A 23,216-nucleotide genomic window follows, 5' to 3' on the forward strand; every position below is an offset into this window, starting at 1 on the left:
TGTTTGGCATTTTCTTCGTTGTCAACGACTTGCTAATTACAACCTTCCTTTTAAATAATTGGTTGATTAATTCAAACCCTCACGTCACCAGGAAAAAATACGTACACATGAAACTAAAAAAAGCAAACGCCATAAACAACAAGACAACTGGGAAAGTATAAAAATTAATTAATTAATCAAAGAATTATACATTTCAATTTAAAAAGTGATGAACAAAATAATCAGTCTACTATACACGCCTCTTTGTTCTTATTATCCACGAAATGCCACGAGCGTAAATTCCTACATGGCCGGCGATTTTTTCAACGGCCCCAAAACACATCGGTTCAATGACTCCGGCCACCTCGGCTTGAACTTGACGAAACGCTCCCTGAGGTTCTGCTTCCATAGAACAAATCCGACCAGTAATTTCCCAAATCATCAGGGGTGTATCTGACAAGTGATTCAACCCACAGTTCCTTCTTCGCCTCCACTCCACCGTAAATCTCGTAAAACTCATTGTAGATTGGTACGATCCGTCTCGCCAACGAGATTTTGATATGATCTCGGAGTTTTGGGTCCGGTACGACCCAAGAACACTGTTTCATATAAGCTTCTTCGAAAGCGGAATTAAATCTTCTGAAATGATTGTTCACCTGATCCTTTGAAATCTCGGCCGTTGGATTCTCCGGCAGTGATGCAAGCACTTTGCTCCATCCGATCCTCTCGTAGTTCGCAGCGTACTGTTTCACTTTCTGCTCGTGCTTGATCACCCAATCGTCGCCGAGGAGGAAATTCAGATTCGATTGACGGACTTTACCGATGACGTATTGGAGATTATTTGCTAAGAACAAATAAGAAAGTGCCGCGTCTTTATACATCACGGCTTTCGAGTCGAGTTTACATAACATGACGAGTACAAGCCAGGCTATCCGGACGGATATCGGCGATGAAATGCTTTCCTCGTTGTCGGGGCTTCCGAAGTAAGATTCCGGTAAAGCTGAAGGAATCGTGAACGGCCAATCCGCGAAAATATCGGAGAGGATCCCGCTGTAATCGGAGAGGAAAGCTATGTAATTCATTACATAGCGTGCTAGGGGGTGGACTCCACCTCCCGGAACCGTCGTCTTGGATGAATCCTTCTGAATCGCCGTTTCGAAGTCCGTTAGCAGCGTTCTAACGGCGTCACCGAGTTTGATCAAGGAGTTAACCGCCGTTGATCGTACGGCGGAGGTTGATTCGAAGCTGAAGATTGATTCAATATCAGTCCAAAGATCGGAAACCGCTTCGTATAAATCCAAGACACGGAACATTTTCTCGGGAGTTTTCTTGCAATTGGCTACATTTTCCGGGAAACCAAACAGGGCCAAAGCTCCTTCTTTGGAAATCTCCGTGAAACAAGATTCCCTGAGGGGGCTTGAAATGGAGAACACTTGATCGCAGAGGATTCTCTCTCCATGAAACAAGGTTTTAACCGCCATCTTAACAGCGCTTAACCAAGTCTTTATTTTAACCTCCAGAACCTCCCATTCCATCTTCTGAACCTGCTGAAAAGTGAGTCCCCGTTCAACTCCGAGATGGTAGAGAGCTTCATCGACGATCGATTTCCGAATAATCTTATAAATTTTGATACACTCCTTGGCGTACCCAGCTGATATCATAGCTTCCGCAATAGCCCTCAAATCCGCCATGGCTGCGAACGACACTCTCTCTACTTCAGATATGGAATCATTCTCGTCCGTCGACTCGTTTTCAAATTCCTCTTCCTCAAAATCCGAAAATATAGACTTGGAAACGGATGGTCTTGAGGACGAGTGAGCCGAAACGGATTCCGGATCAAGATAAGCCCGGTTGGACTTCAAAATCAGGTAAAACTCCTTCTCCAGCCTTTTCATGGCTGTTTGCATCAGTTTTTGAGCTCGGACGAGTCTCTCCGAATTCGAGTGGTGTAAGACCAAGAATTGCATGGCCTTTTGAAGTCCCTTAATGGAAACCAAATATTGTCTGGCTTCCTCCCTATCGGAGAAAAGGGAAGCAACATCGGTTTCCCATTTGGTGATGATAAAGTCGGCAACTTCAATGTTTTCCTCCATTAATGACTCGGAGAAGGTGTGGTGGAGAGGGGAAGGAGGAGGAGTCATCCTCGTAGGAGATGGGGATTTGAAGAAGATGGACCTCATTCAGTTTCTTAGCATTTAGAGGCTGAGTTAAATGGAGTTTGTAGGTATATAACGAGACGAAGGAAGAAAGAAGTGAAATTTGTATACTATTTCTTGTGCAGAGCAGTTAGTGAAGATGGGGGGAGGGGGGGATATGGGTATATATAAACAGAGGGTAAAGAGTCCACGCGGTGGGATGGAATTGGAAAAAATCAAACTGTAGAGTTTGTTGAGATTACGTGAGGGGCTGACAATGACCACTTCAAAAAGTCCAAATATTGATCATAATAAGATAACTATTGAAATCAGTAGGTATTCCAACGAGTAAAATTAAAATTTTGAGTTATTTGAATTAATTAATTTATAAAATTTGAGTTAGGTTGATTTTTTCAAGTTTTTGTTTTAATATTATTATAAATAATTATAATATTATGATACTATTTAATTTTGATTTAAACAGTTTTATATAATCATATATGATATACCTATATATTTTTTCATATTTTTACACGTGATTTATAATTATATATATAATGTATAATTGAGAGACTCGACTCGAACTTAAAAATCAATCCGTTTATTAATAAAAATTTTGAATTCTATTTTATAACTCAATTTCAATTTAAAAAAAATTGAATCAAAATAAATTTATAAAATTACAATTCAAATTAATTTTTTTAATATCAAGTTTAACTCTTTTTTTCAATTAAGTCAAATTTATTCACCTCTAAAAATCAACCAAAACTCTCAATACTCCCGCTTTTTTTTTATGATGGCCTGCCTTTCTTGTTCTCTAAGAATTACTTTTGATTCATTCTGCCATAATTAAATATTCTTGAACTTGCCTTTCTAATATTTTCTAGGGTAGTAACGATCTAGGAAACTAGATGGAAATTTATATTGTTTATAATCATAGAGTTACTTTTATTTTTTTAAGTTACAAGTCATCGAAAATACATTCAGATAACTTGTTAAAATAAACCAAAACGATCAAATGAAGTGCTATGGAGTTTGAATATTTATACTTGAAGCTATCCATATATATAATCTTGAAGATATTTTTTCTTTCATGTGGTAGATATTTTGATTTAATGCTAAAGTCGGTAAATTAATTTTTTACCACTTTGGTAGATTTGTTACCACGTAAATCTCTTTTGTTGTAGCCAATCTAATGATTTCGCGTTATTCTTAGCTGTCTAATTTTAAAATTTGATGACATGTTTCTTGTTGGAAATCATCTGGCCTTAGTAATACCTTAGCATCAACTACAAACGATAAGAAACAAAATAAAGCCATCATTCTTACTAATGACGAAAATCGTCTCATCTATATTCATTTCACGTTTGTATGAATATTGAACTTAAAAATATTCATTTTCGAGAGTAAACACATTTGGTCGATTGATCAAATTGTTTATTTTTTTATTTCATATTTTTTTAAGTCGTGAGTTTAAACTTATTAAGAATGTTCTCATTCATTTTCTTAAAATTTCTCTTTCCTCTATCTTTTAAGTAGAACGACGATTAGATTTAGAATTTATTAATATATATATATATATATATATATATATATCAATTATATCTATTTGTTTACCGTTGTCTCTTATTCTTTATTACAAAACCACAAATCCATGCAGCGTGACGGCTTTTACAATGGGTTTGTGCCTCGGTTCATGCAACACAGATAAATCCATGTTGAAACAATCAACATTGGTCTTTCTTACAGCTAATATCAGTCTTAAGAATTTCAAAATTCGGACAAATATTACAATGCCAATCATCTTCCAGCTCATGCAATTTATGTCTGCAAAATTAACTTGGTCTTTAGTGGTCGGATTTCATAAACTGTTTGATTAATCAAAGTCATAATATCATGAGAGGCAACAGACAATAGGATATGATATTTGACCCATTGTTTTTCTTAGGGTGCGTTTTGCCCACAAGAATTTAAGTTGACCCATTAAATTCCAACTCTTTCACCCACAAAACACAATATTCCAGAAGATGTTCAACAACGTAACACCTTACGACAACGAATTAACCTAATCCAAAACCAATTCCACGCATAAATGACCGATCCAATGTTTTATTAACAAAATGCATTAACCATTTCACAACTATTACGCGTCTAGCAAAGGCACCTGCATTCTCTTAATTATACGTACTAATTATATTGTTGTTCCCACTACGCTTCAAGAACCAAAATCCAAATCCCAAATTCTACAAAAATAATTATTTAATATTTAATAGTTAGTTAATCACAATGAGATAACCTATTAATGAGAACGGACCAGGCAATCTCAATTATTAAAGGGATAATTGTTATCCCTAGAGGTCTCAAGTTCAAATATGATGTTTGCAGGGTGTTTAAGCATTCATTATTAAATAATTAATAATTTTCCAATGAAATACTACATTATAATCCCTCAAGACTAATAAAAAAATCAATAATGAGATAAATAATTTTTTAAAGAGCCCCTAGTTATCTCAATCAATGGATATTGTATAAATAATAAGGTAAATTCTATACATGTTCACTTGAATATGAACAATTTTATGTTTTGTTCGATAGATTTATAAATGTTATTTTTGTTTTTCCACTACTTCACTAAATGAGTAATCTTTCTAATCAGTCTGGACATTCGCATCGCTCACGTCATGTGGGTGTACCCCCAACCTCGATAGGTTCACCACGCTTGGATTTGCACCCTTACGCCTCTGCGTGAGACACAATTTCAACTCATGTCATTTAACAACTAGCAAGTGGGTTGATGTATATAAATTATTCTCATGCTTGTTATCCCACCAGTGTAAGATATGAGTTTTCATTTTTCTTACACAACACAATCCACATATACCTACTTTGAGCATCAATTTTTCATTTATCACTCAATCGTTTGAACATAGAAGATACCGTGTAAAGATTTTATGGAGTATAATATGAATCAATAAATTCATTATTTAAATCTCCACCTTTACCCTAAGAAAATACACCTCAAAGTTTCTAATTTATCACAACTTTTTCAAAAATCTCTCACATGAATAAAATTGATAATTTTATCAAAAATATTTTTGACCTAATGCGATGATAGACCCTACAAACGATAGTTGCATAGGATAGGTAGGTGTCCTCCTTTGAACCTTATCTTATAACAATATATTTACTTTACTGGCTAACTAGTAGACGTGATGTCCTTGAATTGTTTTGACGTGCGTGTAAACAATGATATACTTCACACAACTACCTTTCTGACAAGAATTTTAGTTCTCATGGGTATGTCCTTAAAGCCATGAACATAGTCTGGTTTTGCAAGAGTTTGAAAGAACTAAGTCTGATAGTCTCTTTAAAGCAGCCTCACTTACTTTCACATAGGTGACTTATGTTGCTCAACTCATTGAAACACAAAATGGTCATCAAAAGATTTGCTTAGCCTATACCAATTTGATCACTATTTACATCATAGGAATGAACTTGGGATAAGAAACCCTACAGTGGCCACGCACGGTTTATACAATTAGGTTGTCCTTTTAAACCTATATATTGGGATCTCCAGTCAATTAGGTAGGGTTTTTCTTCGTATATCACCTTTAATTTATAGGCAAGAATTTTATTTTAGAATTTTTAAACCAAAAAAATTTCTTCTCCTTCGTATTCCAGATAACGTTAAATTTGGAACGATTTTCTTGTTGTAAATACGATGATTGTTTTGATATTAATTACAATATGTTTTCATTTAATTTTTAAATTACTACTAATCACAACATAATTGGTGTTGACTTATTTTAGATTTGAGCATTAATTCAAATTAATTTGGGCTGATGGCAGCAGACGATGATGACAAGTTGACAACAAAGGGAGGGTTATAGAAGAAGAGAAATTTTGGGAGAATTTTTAGATTTTTTTGTTTTTGTTTGAGAAGGGGTGAAAATGAACTTTCAAAAATTCAGGAATCAAATTAGAAACTAACAATTTTTGTTAACGTGCCAGGCCAGCAATCTAACAAAAGATAAACATTTAAGTGACCAAAATGTTATAACTTAAAAACATAAGTGATCACAACAAAATGTTTTTTCAAATGAGTGACCAAAACAGAATAAATCAAAAATAAAAGAGACCACTGGTATGGTGTACACTTTATAAAATTAAATCGGTATCATCATTTTATAAAATTGCTATCAATTATCCGTTTTATTAATAATATAAACCAGTAGGGATGTCACATCTGATTAACGTTACTTATGGTTTGTATCTATTACTTTCTTTGGTTAGTTAAGGTTGAGACGCTATGAAAAGCAAACAACTCCTTTCATATTAAATTAATCAAAAAAGGAAAATACAAAGTAAAATACATACACATGTTTAACTATTGGGTAAATTACGTATATAGTACCTAAATTATTAGTTTTGATCCGTTTTAATACCTAAACTTTTAATTTTTTCAAAAGCATACCTAAAGGTTAATTTTTGTTTCATTTTAGTACTACTGTTCAAAATTTAATGTTAATTTTTGAAAAACAATTAAAAGTTTATGTATTAAAACCAACCAAAAATGATATTTTAGGTACAAATCGCGTTAAGTTTTTAATAGTGGAATACTAAAATGAAACAAAAACTAAATATTAGGTATGATTTTAAAAAAAATGAAAGTTTGTACTAAAATGGACCAAAATTGATAGTTTAAGTATTAAATGTATAGTTTACCCATAATTATTTAGCTATAATATCAATTTAAAAGCTATTTAGTTGTTATTTATAGTACATATTTTCAACTCTTAAAGATGACATAGGATTAATAGGAAAATTTATTTTTCAAATAAATAATAAATTTATTATATATTTAATTAAGTACATTTGGGAATGACATTACTATAATGTTACATTACTTGATATATTAATGGGAATGTTGTATTACATTGTTTGATTTGTTTTATAGGAATGTAAGATTACAATGTTTGTTTGAATGAATATAAGATAGGAAAAATGTATATTTTACTAAATTATCCTTGAGATATATTTTTTCTTTGACAATATTAAAGTCAAAATATTTACATGAAAGCTCATCGAAAATATATATTTTCAATTATATTTAATTTTAATATTTTTTTAATAAAATTTATACACAAATAAATTAATATATATTTTTATGAGAGATGTACATACTTACACTGGTATAAGTACATGTTTATTTCTAAGTTGAGAGATGTACATACTTACACCAATGTAAGTATGTGTTAATTGCTACACTTTTTATTTATGCTATAAGTATGAGTTGTAAAATGAAATATTATATCATATTATATGAAAACATTAATAGAAAATATTAAAAAAATATAATATAAAATCCTTTCATGAAAATTAATAAATAATACACGTAATAAAATATGTACAAAAATAAAATTTGAATCGAACACATACGTAAAAATAATCAATATAAAATAAAATTTTGATATATTTTTATTTTACTTTTTATTTATATGCATCATATTATTATATAATAAGTATTAAAAAAAATTCCTAAATCATTAAAAAATAAACAAAATAGATTTACACTTGTATAATTATATACAAAAGGAATGATCATTTTGAAATAATTATATTATTTCAGGGGCATTATTTTCTGAATGGGAGAAAATTGTCTAATACCTCATAAAATGGGAGAATGAGATTCCCGACAATGCAAGGTGAAAGAAACATTGTAGGTAATGTTTCATTACCTCCCGGTGAAAATGCTTTTGAACCAAGCATATTAATGTGATTCTGGAAAATATTATTCTCTTTTGGTATTAATCTTTTTTGTGATCTAAACGTCCCTAAGTGTGTTTAAAATTCTCTAACCTTAAAAATATTAATTAAACTTTTAACTTTTTACCGAAATTAAGTTCTTATACTTAAAAATTTAATCAATCTATCCTTTGATCAATATTGATAGTTTAATCTAATAGTTTTTTTATCAATTTATATCATATATCACGTAATAGTATTATCAAGTAGAATTTCTAAAATATATCAATTTATATTTTTCTTTAAAAATTTAAAAATTTTATGTGATAGAATCTCATCATGTCATGTGATAGTAACACTTGAAAAATATTAAGGCTTAACATTCAATTTTGGTCACATGACTTAATTTCTCAAATTTAGAGACTTAATTGATGAAATTTTCCAATTCCATAACTTAATTAATTTAATTTCTCAATTTGATAATTTAATTGAATACTAAAATAAATATTTAATTATTTGTTTTCAAAACTTCACTCCTAAGGAAATTGTTTTTGCTTGTTTTTAGGGACCAAGTCAATTGGAGGTGGGAGGGATATGATCAAATTGCATTTTAAGGCCTTAATAGTTTTATGACCAATGGAATTAAGATATGATGCTTCAATTTTTTTCTTAGTTTAATTATTTGTAAGATTCTGTCAATTAATGAAATAAAGTATTGATCTCATCTTTTGATTTAATTATTTTTCAAAAAAAAATATTAACTTTATACAAGTATGACATTTGATTTCCAAATATAATTTATTTTGAGCTATCGGCTGACTTGGTGTGATTGATTTGTCCTTAATTTTATATTAATAAGTATACATGTGTAATTAAATTTGCAGGCCTTCAACAGCAACACTGCAATCAGTTTTTAGGGAGGAGACCAAAGAAATTAGACTATTTCATTACTGGTGTTTGACCGTCAAACAAGCCATAGCCCTAATAATTTATATAATACACTTATTGTTTTTCGCTATTTAAATCAATAAAACTTCAATTATACGACACAGCCTATAGGTGTGATTTATTGATGGATTTTTTTTTTAAATTTAATGAAATTTAATGATTGATTAAATTTTCTATAATATTACCATTCAATTTAAAAATTATTAAAAATATATTTTAAATAATAATTTAATTATTATAAGAATAGTTTTATTTTTTCGTACTTTTACATAATCTTTAAAGTTTAAATAAAAGAATTAAAATAATCACTTTGACCCTTATTCTTTTTTTTTCTAGAGCACTTTAGCCCTCAACGTTTTATTTGATGATTAAAAAACCCTATTTTAGAGTGTTAATTATTTATTAACTAATGATTTTCATTCATAGATGAATATTTGTGTCCTAAAATGAAACGTTACGGGTCAATAAAAAGACTAAAATGATAGAATTTCTTAATATAAAGGGTTAAATTATTTTAAGCTAGGACCAAATTTTCAAACTTAAAAATTATTTTAAATTTTATATGAAAATAACAAAGACTAAAATTATTATTATATCGAACCACATTACTATTCCATCGAATATCTAATGACATAATCAAGGACGGAACTATTAAAGATATGGGCGGGATGTGCCCTCCCCCAAAACCGACAAATTTTTGTACATATAATTTATTTATAAAATTGAAGTACATATGAAATAACTATGAAATTGCCCCTTTAATTTTAGAAAAATTATATTTTGTCCCTCAAATTAAAATCCTGGTTCTGTTCTTGAACGTAGTAATATGTTTATAAAAATATTTTAATTGGATAAGGTGTTTATAGTTTCCGTTTTAAAAGTGGCATGGATGTTACTAAATTCATAATTAAGTGAGATTAGAGATAATTTACCCTTTCATTTTCTTCTATGCATTTGTGAATATATACACTATCCGTTCATTTTAAGACATGAATTCGTAGAGTTGAAGAGAAGATCTTAATTCAAACTAATTTGTTAAGGTTGAGTGGATAACTTTTAAATAATAAATTGGGCCATGACTTGAGATTGAGAGCAAACTAATTTCATAGAAACTTAGAAATAAAATATTTTCTTTTAAATTAATGAATACACAACCCAAGATTCGTATTTTATTGAAATCCATGTAAATAAATGGCACATCATTCACATGTTTGGTTCCGATTAAAAAAATTGGTCAACGGTTATCTTTTGTAAATAAATATGTTATAATTAGAGGTAAACATTTGACCGAGTTAATTAAAAGATTTTTTAATTATTTAAATGGATAAATCATATGTTATAACTCAAACTTAATTGGATATTTTTTGAGTCGACTTCATAAGATTCAAGTCAAGTTTTTATTTAAATTTATTTATAAGTATTTATAATACTATGGTATTATTTTATTACAATTTAAATAATTTTTTATAACTATATACAATATATAATTATTTTATTATATTTTTTCATAGGTTATATACATATATTATACAAAATCAAGAAATTCGACTCGCACTTAAAAACCATTTCACTAATTACTAAAAATTTTAAGCTATTCGAGTCATTCAAATTACTCTAGTTGTGTTTTATAACTTGACTTAAACTTGTTATTTTATCGGGTGAATTCAAATTTATGACAACTCCAAATCGATACGAGTCAAGTCAAATAGAAAATTTTGATTTTTTTAATTGATTTGAGTTTTACTCACTCTAGTAATAATAACCAATTTGGCTCTTTATACAAAACAACCTATCAGTTTAAGTCGAGCGAAATTCAAAACCAATGTGGAAATGAGGATCTTGATTCCCTTTAGTCACTTGACGGTGTTTAACAACGCAATGACCATCTTATAACTTTTCGATAACATTAGTGATTATTTTGTTACTTTCGAAACTTTAATAGGAAAAAGAAAAGCTTACTCATACTTCAATGATCATTTATATAGTTTACCCTATATAAAATTATAAAAGAAAAGGCTCAATCAAACTCTTCTCTAAGATCCAATAATTCATATCAAGTGAGAAAAATGAAGTGAAAGTTAAACAATATATCATTGAGTAGGCATTTAGAATCTATCAAAGAAAGGGTATCCATCATAATGTAAGTTTTGAGCTTACACCTTAATGGCATACTTCCTCATTGGAAAGTACATCTCCCTCTTCTTCTCCCTCTCTGTTTTCAAAGATTGCTGCATAAACCAAAACACAAGAGCTCAATGTCAAATTAACCATTCTGGAGTTCGGAGTCATGTTGCTGACATGATTAACTCGTAATAACATGTAGCAAAGAAAATCCAAAACATGATTTAGAAGGCAAAAAATAGAAATAGACAAACTCGTATGAAACACGAACAAGTAGATCATTTACAACCCAAAGTGGACAAGCATTAAACATAAATAGAGACAAGATTCATAAAACAGCTTTCCACTTCAACAGTAGATAATATTTGAACATTGCATTTTCTATGTGTTTTTTCTGCTTATGCTATTTCATATGTTGCAGTAGGTGAGTCAACTCAAGGACCCTTAATAACTTTAGTGATTTCATTAGCTTGATCAAGGTCGTAAAAGAGGTTACTAGCCAAAATAGATTTGATTACATCAAGAAGCAGAAAGCACCGATTTTCTTAGGATATGAGCAACCACCACAATGACAGACACAGTTCAATCTCTGTATGGAAATAGAGGAATAGAATATCCTATAAGCCTTCATTGTTCTGCATGTACCAAACATAAACATAACTATAAACAGAAATTGTCACCGAACATGTTCGAAGGTGCATTTCTTAGGACCAAATACTAGCCAACAGAAAAGTTCAAAGGTGCATCTTAATTAAGTTCAACATGCTGGAATGATGGGAAAATGAAGCTACTAGGTGGAAAAAGTTAAAGATAGTGGCAGTCAAGATTATTTCACTTTCATACATACACATCAACACGACATTACTAAAACGAAGGAATCTGGAAATGTCAATAAATTAAACACACAACAAATTACAACAAAAATTGAAAAAGTAACGACCCATAGATAACCTGGTGTTTGGTAAGGCGGCGGCGAATGGCTCTGGTCTTCTTGGGACGGAGATCAAGAGGCAAAAACTTTTTCTTCTTATAAGCTTCCCTCAATGCAGCCTTCTGCTTCTGGGATATCACTGTCAACACTTGTGCAATCGATAGCCTCACCACCTTACTAAAACCCAAACGTCAAAAGCATCAAAAACCCACACTTAAAGAAAAAAAAATGAAAAATCAATAAGTGGAGGAAGAGGGAATTGGGTTACATTTTGGAGAGCTTGTTAGGGGCACCACCAGTGACCTTGGCTACACGAAGTAGAGAAAGTTCAGCTTTCAAGTCCTTGAGCTGGCTCAAAAGCTCTGTCTTTGATTTGTTCCTTAACTCGTGTACCTTGATCCTTGCTATAAAACAAACATACCATAAAAAAAAGTAAAAAAGAGATTAGCACTACTATGATCAAACAATTGAAATAACTAAATCATGAAGAAAACAAAAATGGTGTTTGCATTAGTATTGTTATCAATACCCATGGCGTCTGCCTTTTTTTCTCTCTGCGGTGAAGAAGATCCGGAGTGTGCAATCGATATTCAGGGTTTTAAATATCAGTTCGCAAACAAAACCCTAACGCGGGAAAAAGGATGGTTTCACTTTTGGGGGCCAATACTCGAGGACTTTGGGCTCTGAGATATGGTTTGAGCTTATGAAAGCCCAATTTTATTTTGTTCAAATACAACAGCCTGAAACTTCCTTCTGCTTTCTTATTGTACTCCCATATTCGGTAGTTACATAAAGTAGATTTATTAGCACTAATTAGACCTGACAAATTTGACCTAGATCGATTACTTGAATCGATTTACTCGAATTGAGATATGAAATAGACTTGAATATGATGATTCAAATTTGACCTGAAATTTGAAAATGTAACCTGAACCAAAAGCAACCGAAGATAAAATTACTTGAACTGAAAGTAACCCGAATTGAATTTACTAAACCCGATTTAAACTAAACATTGACCTAATTTTAACTCGATAATTGAGTTAAAATATATAAAAATACTAAAATAATTTATTAAATTGGTTTTTAATTTATTTAAATCAAATTATGAATTATTAATGAATTAATTGCATCATATGTCCCAAATATATCACCCTCATTTCAAAATAGTCCCTAAGCTTTTAAACATTTTAATTTCATCCTTAATTATGATTATTATTCTAAATTAGTCCTCAAACTTTTGAACATTTCAGTTTCATCCCCAACCTATGATCTTCATCCTAAATTGGTCCCCAAACTTTTTCAATATTTCAATTTTATCCTAAATTATTTGTATATACTAATCACATCTCTTGTTAATAAAATCATTAGGCAAGTTAAACTATTATATGTTTGAAAAAATAAACAACAACAACAAAACCCTATTCTCATATGTAATGGGGTAATGGGGAGGTAGGGTAGTAGGCTGCCCCCAATTCCAAGTTGAGAGCAACTTCCGTGGAAGACCTCCGACAGTCAAAAAAGTAAAAATAAAGATAAAATGCAATGCATATATGAATGAATAAATAAATAAATAAATAAATAAATAAATACATAGTTGAACAGTCTTCATATGCTTTCTTCATATACGCGTCTGTAATGGAAGTAATCCCTGCAAATAAATCCCTGTATAAAAAAATCTCTGCATATAGACAGAAACGTAAGACCCGACAAAATTTAAAAAGAGGAAACATGAAGAGAAGGATATACAGAAGTTAACGATAGCAAGCTACGAGAAGGAATAAAGTCAAAATGGGTTAAAACCTAAACTAAGGCAACACTACTCCGCTATCCTAGTTCTAAGCCTTCATAAATTCCAATGAAAGAAACGTATATGGAAATTACTACAAAGGCATTAAAAGAAGATAGAGATGATACACCCTATGGATGTGACCCGCACTACTCGGCTACCCTGGTCTTAAGTCTCCATATTTTCCTATCAGAGGTCATGTCCTCGGTAAGGGCTAAATCCTTCAAATCAGATCTCAAGCAGTCTTCCCACTTCCGCCTTGGTCGTCATCTCCTTCTGGCACCGTCGACTGTAATCGACTCTACCCTCCTGACCGCATCCAACAGTTATCGCCTAAGAACATGCCCAAACCACTGTAGTCTTCACTCCCTCAATTTTTCAGATACAGGCACCACCCCCAAGGACATCCTAATAACAGAGTTTGGTGTCATGTCCCATAGAGTCCAACCACATGTCCATCGAAGCATTCTCATTTCTGCGGTCTCCATCCTCCTTACGTAATCCTTCTTGATGGCCCAACATTCTGATCCATACAACAATGTTGGTCTTATTTCCATTCTATAAAATTTTCCCTTAAGTTTTAGAGGCACCTTCTTGTCACACAAAACTCCAGTAGCAGCCCTCCACTTTAGCCAGTCCGCCTTTATATGATGTGTAACGTCATCACCCATACCCCCATCTTTATGTATCATATACCCTAGGTACTTGAAATAATCCTTTGAGGGGAGAACATGTCCTTCTATGCATACTTCTACATCTTCATCATTTTGGTTCCCACTGAAGTTTGAACATAAATACTCTGTCTTTTCAATATTGATCCTTAGACCTTTTTCTTCCAAAGCAGTCTTCCAGGTAGCCAGTCGACTATTCAACTCAGTTTTTGTTTCAGCAACTAGGACAATGTCGTCAGCGAAAAGCATACACCATGGAACACCGTGTGGTGTCGCACAATAGATGTCGTCCATAATCAAGGAGAAAATGTAAGGGCTAAGAGCCGACCCCTGGTGGAGTCCAATTTCCACCGGGAATGCCTCGGTGTCGCCAAATGTAGTCCTGACGTATGTAGTAGATCTACAGTACATATCACGAATCGCCCGGATATAAGCAGTTGGGATCCGTCTCATTTCAAAGGTCTTCCAGATCGTATCGCGGGGAACGCTATCATACGCCTTCTCAAGGTCAATGAACGCCATATGAAGATCTTTATTTTTTCCCTGTATTTCTCCATAAGTCGTCGAAGTAGATGAATCGCCTCCGTAGTAGACCTGTCTGGCATAAACCCAAATTGGTTTTCCGAAACCCTAGTAACTTGTCTCAACCTAGCCTCTATCACCCTTTCTCATAGCTTCATGGTAACTTTCTAAAATCACTACAAGAAATTTCATCTTTTGTATATGAAAAAATATTATTATTTAAATTTAATACGAAGATAACTTATTTTATACTACACAAATAACTAAGTTTTATAATATAAAGATATATATTCTTTTATAATTTAAAATCAAAGTATTGTCGATGATACAATAATATAATATCATTTATAAATATATTTAGAATAATATTCATTCAAACATAAATAGTATATTATTATTACTTTTAAGTTTAATAAAATTATTATATTTATAATTAAACGTTAAGTATCAAATTTAAAATTTTAATAAATAATAAAATTTGTAATTAATATTTTTTATTTTTTAATCAAATATATCATACCAACTTTTTAGTCTAGATCAATAAAAAATATCACAAACTCTAACATATCTTATAGGTCGAGTTTGAATTAAATTATAATTCGTAATTTATAAATATATTTAGAATAATATTCATTCAAACATATATATTGTCGAAACGGTTTTTTTCCGTGTGAGATTTTGGAAACCACACCAATTTTTAATTATTCTCATTAGATTAAATTTAAATTAAAAATGAATGTGATTAAAAAACCTCTCGTTTCGAAAATTTGAAAATTCCTTTATGATAAAAATACGGTTCGAGTAGTCGCCACCAATCTTTTATTAAGGTGCGATTGGGCACCCAAAAACGTTTTGTCATTTTAAATAAAAATTAATTTTAATTAAAACAACAAATTTAGGTCTGTGTTACCAGAAAATGATTTCGGGAGTCTGTTACACGTGGGGAAGGATTAGCACCCCCACAGTGCCCTAAATCGGTACCTAGTCGATTAATTAATTGTCTTTGTAATAAAATGTATAAGTTCAAAATTAATTTGATTTATGATCCCCTAAAATAATATTTTTCAAAATTTTGGATGAAAGAATAATAATATTTAATTATTTCCTATCGAGAAGAAATGATCTATCATACCTTGAAGCAATCGATTCTTACTCCAATCGAAATAAAAAATATTAAAATTTCATTCTAAATTTCAAAATAATAACACCCAAAATAATTTTTAGAGATAAAATAATAATATTTATTTATTTATGATCGAACATTATTATTTTGAAAACCCTTTAAAACTCATGCAAAAGTAAAAAAAAAAAACTATCAAGCAATTGATTAATTATTTATTTACCAATATTTAATGAGAACAAGGATATTCAATTAATTAAATATCAAGAGACGAGACCATAGATTCGATCTAACTGTCTTTTCTCGATGAATTTAATTAAAAGAATACGATCTTTTCCTCAATCCCCAAATTTTATAATATGGATTCAATTTAATTGGTATCACTTGATGGGATAGACTTTCATTTTAAAATTATCGAAAGTAACTTTCTTATCCGTTAAGACAGTCACTTTACGACAATATTAAAATGCTAGAATATTACCCTTAGTCAATTTATGTAATAATATCGAGTTATGCACGTGAGGATATCATGCAAATTATAACACTACTAATTAATAAAATGATACAAATAATGTCAAAGAAAATGTAAATATATAAAATAATGTTAACAAAATAAAAATAATCCACTTTGAGGTTAAATAAAAATATATTATAATAATATAACAAAAAATTAATGTTCACGGCGTTAACTTATTAAAACAAATGAAAACAAGATTTATATTTCTTAATTAATTTATATATATATATATACAACAAAATAATTAACAAATTTACTTAATATAAATATAATTTACTAAAACTATTATGGAACCATTTAATTCATTTTTAAACTTTGTAATATCACCTTTACACCTAGATTGTCATAAAAAATAAAAAGAAACATAAGGGTTGAAAATAAATGGGTAGATAAACCACTACAACAAATCTTACCTACTTTATCACTATCATTAATCACAAATAAACCAACCATAACACGAGGAGAAAGATTTGGTGAAGCTTAAAAATTAAAATCATAGATTAGATACAAATCAAGTTATAAAACATAAACTATCACATTCCATGTAATTAAATTGAAATAAACCTCTAAACATATATAAGACTTAAAAGAAACATGCAAAAAATGTAAAGGTCAAATGTCTAAATTCAGCAAAAATTAAATACACTAACTTGGGACCAAAATTAAATGAGTATAAACTAAAGAGACAAAATTATAAACATGCAAATATTGATTTGATGACTTAAATGAATTATAAATAAATATACTATTACCCTAATATCAAATAACCCTGAAAATTATAACTAAAATGTAAATTTGGAAAATAACTAAATCAAGACAAATACCAATAGATAAATTCGAAATAAGCCCTTTCGAGTGACTAAAGTGCAAATTCGCGCTAAAACTTAGAGGACTAAAAAACTAATTTACCCTAAAGTTACTATATATCTCTTAATTTAAAAAACCTAATACTAAACTTATTCTAAACTAAACCCATATCAGCCGCACAACCCCCTTTCTTATCCACTCTCTCCCTCATTTTTCTTGTTAACCAGAAACTTCAAACAACAATTATGGTGACTACCATGGCTACACCCCACGCCGAGCCTATCAAACGCATGCAAGCCCCAATTCCTACGAAGGTAAACACTCTAGTTTTTAGTTTTGCCTTTTAATCTCTCTTCATTTCATACTTGTTTTCATTTTAAAATAATAAAAAATGTCTAATATACCTTTGAGATGTTGAGTTCTTTTTTATGGTTTTCGAATGAGAATAAAAAAAATAAAATGCTTTCTATGGATCTATGTATGGAACAAAAATAGGATGAAAATGTTTCTCTATTGATTTTGAATGGAGGGGTAAATCCCTTACATTACTTCTCTGTTTGTTTCCCTTGTTCGAATGGTCACATCCTATGAATTGCTTCCCCCCTGATTGCTGTTTGTTGATGGCCCTTCGAATGTCTTGCTTTTTTTTGGTTAATTTTCTGTTTCTGTTTGCTCCTCCCCCTTCCGTCTTGCACTCTCCCTCGTATTTATGGTTGCTTCGAATCCATCTTTTTCCTTCTTCCTCGGATTAGTGCTGAAGCAGGTATGTTTTAATCCCATAATTTCCAGGATTTATTTTTATTTCAAAGTTTAGGTAAAGGTTTGTCGAATATTTTTACTTGGGTGGCTGATTTGGTGCATGTTTTGCTGACTTTTGATGGAACATAAGGAAGCATGGATGGCGTGGCATGGAGTTTTCAGTGGTGGTGCCAAATCTGTCATTTTTTTTTTGACTTATGGGAAAAGGAAAATCCACTTGGACATAATGCAAAAGCCATATTCATGTGTGGTCCACCCCTAGATGTATGAAAATGATATTTCACCAATCCTGTGTATGAATATCTCATGTAAGAAAATGATGATTGGCTACTTGCATGGCCTACAAAAGCAATATTAATATTAATAAATAATAATAATAATGATAATAATAATAATAATAACGGGATGAAAAATCGAGTATCGACAGTTGCCCCACTTTGTCCATTCTTGTGTTAACAAGAATAGGGCAAAGATGAAGAGACAATCAATTTTTCGTCCAGTCAACTTCATAGTTTGAAATATGATAAAGGATCTGTTTCGCTATCATTCAGGGATTATCAGATCTGGGGATGTTGATCCACTCTATTGTTCTTCAGGGTAGATTGAATCAGGGTAGACTTGTTCCATTATCACTTATGAAATATCAAATCTTGAAAGAGATTTGATCTGTTCCACTTCTTCTGAGGGAATATATCAGATCTAGGAAAGTTGATCCATTGAATCAGGGTAGACTTGTTCCACTGTCGCTCAGGGAATATCAAATCTTGAAAGAGAGGGATCTGTTCCGCTTCCTCTGAAGGAATATCATATCTGGGAAAGTTGATTTATTGAATCAAGGTAGACTTGTTCCGCTGTCATTCAGGGAATATCAAATCTTGAAATAGGGATATGTTCCACTTCCTCTAAGGGAATATCAGATCTGGGAAAGTTGATTCATTGAATCAAGGTAGACTTGTTCCGCTGTCACTCAAGGAATACCAAATCTTGAAAGAGAGGGATCTGTTCCACTTCCTCTAAGGGAATATCAGATCTGGGAAAGTTGATTCATTGAATCAAAGCATACTTGTTCCACTTACTCTGAATGGAATATCAAATCTTGGAGAAATTGATCCATTGAATCGAAGCAGACTTGTTCCACTTACTCTGAAGGGAATATCAAATCTTGGAGAAGTTGGTCCATTGAATCAAAGCAGACTTGTTCCACTTACTCTGAAGGGAATATCAAATCTTAGAGAAGTTGATCCATTGAATCGAAGCAGACTTGTTCCACTTACTCTGAAGGGAATATCAAATCTTGGAGAAGTTGATCCATTGAATCGAAGCAGACTTGTTCCACTTACTCTGAAGGGAATATCAAATCTTGGAGAAGTTGATCCATTGAATCGAAGCAGACTTGTTCTACTTACTCTGAAGGGAATATCAAATCTTGGAGAAGTTGATCCATTGAATCGAATCAGACTTGTTCCACTTACTCTGAAGGGAATATCAAATCTTGGAGAAGTTGATCCATTGAATCGAAGCAGACTTGTTCCACTTACTCTGAAGGGAATATCAAATCTTGGAGAAGTTGATCCATTGAATCGAAGCAGACTTGTTCCACTTACTCTGAAGGGAATATCAAATCTTGGAGAAGTTGATCCATTGAATCGAAGCAGACTTGTTCCACTTACTCTGAAGGGAATATCAAATCTTGGAGAAGTTGATCCATTGAATTGGGATTGAACCTGAAAATTAAACATTAACATTTGTTAGTATGTGTTTGAGGATTCAAAAACATCATACCTGAAAGTCTTGGGATGATAATTTTTTTTTGAAAAGATTTTTCTTGTGGAAGCTTGTCTTGCCACGACAAAACATGAAAATTTGAATTGGTTATTTCTATGCTGGGTCTTTACATCTTTGTCCTTTTTAAGAGAACCTGCAAACACACATCATTATGAATTTTATGTCATGGTCCTGTTTATGCCTAAAATGTGTGCAATGATGCATTTATTTTTAAGGTATTTTCTTTTTAAACGAGAATTTTATTTTGTTAACGGCCTTGTCCTTCAGTTTGATTTGGGCTCGAAAAATAATCAACATTCCATCTCAATCAATAACCCTGAATAGACACTCTTTGGTTGAGCTTGACTCTGATTCTCTTTACTCTTTGAACCCATGTGCTTCTCATGACCCGCTATTTAATCAGTGACAAAACCTCTTGGGTTATCCCACATTGTTGAGTATTCAAGTATATCCCAAGGCTTTAACTTCTTGTGGTATGACATTGCATAAGCCTTATGCTAAAACCATTTTCGGCTTTAGAATATCTGTATTTTCCAAAACTTTTTATACAATAATGCACAATGACCTCATGTTTCCCGAGTTAATCTACATGTTTTTATTTTCAATAAGTATGCTTGCAACGTGGTTAAAAACATCTTTTTATTTATAAATAAAGAGTTTTTGGATGAATACATGGCAAACTTTAACTGGAATAATAAAAAACACAGTAGGCGTCCTCAGACATCAATAATACGAATGCTTTTGAAATGACACGCCGTAAAAAGACCTGAGTGTAGCTTCTGTCAAGGGGATCTTGATGATTGTGGTAATGCGTAAGGGTGTGAAGTTCCCCCTGTACTGCCAAATTCCCTACTGTTGGATATCATAAGCCAACGTTTGAGTCTCGTTTACTTTCTTGTTATCCAAGCTTTTCAATTTCCAACCCTAACCCATGACTATCATATCAAGCTTTCAAAACTAATTCAGAACCTCCACCATGCACGAATTCTGAATTTACACCATTCTCAAGCCAACCTTTACGGGTTTTCAACATGAGACCTTTTCTGGTTTCAAGACGCCCTTTACATGTTTTTATCTTGAACCCTTCTTTTATTTTTCTTTTCCTTTTTCCTCATTTTTTTTTTTTTTTCATTTTTTCCATTCATTTTTCCATTCATTTTTTCAGGCGAAATACTTCTTGACTGTATCAGCATTCACAGGGTTAGATAACTCTGGTCCATCCATCTCGGTGAGGATCAAAGCTCCTCCAGAAAAGGCCTTCTTTACCACATAAGGTCATTCCCAATTTGGCATCCATTTTTCTCGAAAGTCTTTCTGAATTGACAAAATCTTTCTTAGCACCAAGTCTCCTTCTTGAAACTCTCGTGGATAAACCTTTTTATTATGTGCCCTTATCATACGTTTCTGGTACATTTGCCCATGACAAATAGCTTTTAATCTGTTTTCCTCAATCAGGTTCAATTGATCATACCTATCTTGCACCCATTCTGCTTCATCTAACTTAACCTCTGACAGCAGTCGTAGTGACGGAATCTCAACCTCGATGGGTAACACAGCCTCCATACCATAAACTAAAGAAAATGGAGTTGCCCCAGTAGACGTCCTCACTGAAGTTCGATAGGAAAACAGAGCGAATGGTAACTTCTCATGCCAATCTCTATAAGTCTCAGTCATTTTCTGTATGAGCCTCTTGATGTTCTTATTGGCTGCCTCTACCGCTCCATTCATCTTTGGGCGATAAGTGGTGGAATTATGATGTTTAATTTGGAATTGTTTACACACTGACTCCATCATCTTATTATTTAAATTCAAGGCATTGTCAGTGACAATCCTTTCTGGTAGCCCATACCGACAAATAATTTCTCTCTTCAAGAACTTGCAAACTGTTGACTGAGTGACATTTGCATAGGATGCCGCTTCTACCCACTTAGTGAAATAGTCTATTACCACAAATATGAAACGATGGCCATTAGAAGCTTTGGGTGAAATTTGCCCAATGACATCCATGCCCCACATAAAGAATGGCCACGGAGCATTCATTACATGTAATGGATGAGGAGGGGTGTGGAGCTTATCTCCATAAATCCGGAATTTGTGACATTTTCTGGAGAAATTGATACAATCAGTTTCCAGAGTTGACCAATAATATCCAAATCTCATTATTTGTTTAGCCATTACATGTTCATTAGCATGGGTACCACATACTCCTTCATGCACCTCTTCAATGATTGTTCTGGCTTCTTTGGCATCCACACACCGTAACAAGACTTGATCATGACTTTTCTTGTACAAGACCTCACCATCAAGCACATATCCTGCCGCCATTCTTCGAATAGTTCTTTTGTCATTCTCAATGGAATGCTTAGGGTAGCTTTGATTTTTAATATATTGCAGGATATCGTAATACCAGGGATTTACATCCTCTTCCTCTTCTATGCTATAGCAATGGGCTGGATACCCATAAGCTTCCATCGTAATAGGCATCATGCTTGAATATTCATTGACTTTGAAAGCTACTGCCAAAGTGGCCAGAGCATCCGCCATTTGATTCTCTTCTCTGGGGAGATAATGAAATATCACCCTCTTGAATTTTTTAATGAGCTCTAAGACCAACTTCCGGTATTCCACCAACTTCGTATCTTTTGTTTCCCATTCACCTCTGAGTTGATAAATTACCAGGGCTGAATCTCCGTACACTTCGAGTATTTTCACTTTACGCTCAATGGCAGCTTTCAGACCCAGAATACATGCTTCATATTCGGCCATGTTATTTGTGCAATCAAAATTCAATCGGCTGGTGAAAGGATAGTGTTTTCCACAAGGTGAGATGAGAATTTCCCCAATCTCGTGCCCTAAAGCATTAGAGGCACCATCGAAATTCATCTTCCATTGTTCATTAGTAAAGGAAACTGCATTCTCTGTTGAAATAACCATTAAATCTTTGTCTGGAAAATCGAAGTTCAGTGGTTCATACTCTTCAGAAACCCTACTTACAATGAAATCGGCCACAACACTTCCTTTAACTGCTTTTTGGCTTATATATTGGATATAAAATTCCAACAATAAGATTTTCCAACGAGCCAATCTTCCAGATAAAGCAGGTACATCCATTATATATTTCAGAGGATCAAGTTTAGATATGAGCCAAGTAGAGTGATACAACATATATTGTCTGAGCCTTCGGGTAGTCCAAACTAAAGCACAACACAACTTTTTTATTGGTGAGTACCTTGTCTCGCAATCACTAAACTTTTTGCTGAGGTAGTAAATTGCTCTTTCTCTTTTCTCAGTTTGATCATGCTGCTCTAATACGCACCCCATTGAATTCTCAAAGATTGATAAGTAGAGGATTAATGGTTTACCGGATATTGGTGGCATTAATACTGGAGC

At 32.3% G+C, this 23,216-nt stretch overlaps 2 protein-coding genes across 2 annotated transcripts; both read right to left on the reverse strand.

Moving 5' to 3' along the window:
- Nucleotides 1-220: 220 nt before the first annotated feature.
- On the reverse strand, nt 221-11,841 carry LOC120182738 (exocyst complex component EXO70H1-like). Its single transcript, XM_039187615.1, has 2 exons — nt 11,831-11,841; nt 221-2,181 (listed from the first exon to the last, which is right to left on the reverse strand). Exon 2 carries the CDS (start codon nt 2,157-2,159, stop codon nt 327-329), a length of 1,833 nt encoding a protein of 610 aa, XP_039043546.1. The 5' UTR covers nt 2,160-2,181; nt 11,831-11,841; the 3' UTR covers nt 221-326.
- On the reverse strand, nt 10,772-12,470 carry LOC120182739 (60S ribosomal protein L35-like). The gene is made up of 4 exons (XM_039187616.1): nt 12,389-12,470; nt 12,128-12,263; nt 11,880-12,036; nt 10,772-11,035 (listed from the first exon to the last, which is right to left on the reverse strand). Exons 1-4 carry the CDS (start codon nt 12,390-12,392, stop codon nt 10,961-10,963), a joined length of 372 nt encoding a protein of 123 aa, XP_039043547.1. The 5' UTR covers nt 12,393-12,470; the 3' UTR covers nt 10,772-10,960.
- Between the last annotated feature and the right edge of the window lie 10,746 nt (nt 12,471-23,216).

This window comes from Hibiscus syriacus, unplaced genomic scaffold (genome assembly GCF_006381635.1).
Source record: "Hibiscus syriacus cultivar Baekdansim isolate YM2019G1 unplaced genomic scaffold, ASM638163v2 tig00112737_pilon, whole genome shotgun sequence".
NCBI lineage: Eukaryota > Viridiplantae > Streptophyta > Magnoliopsida > Malvales > Malvaceae > Hibiscus > Hibiscus syriacus.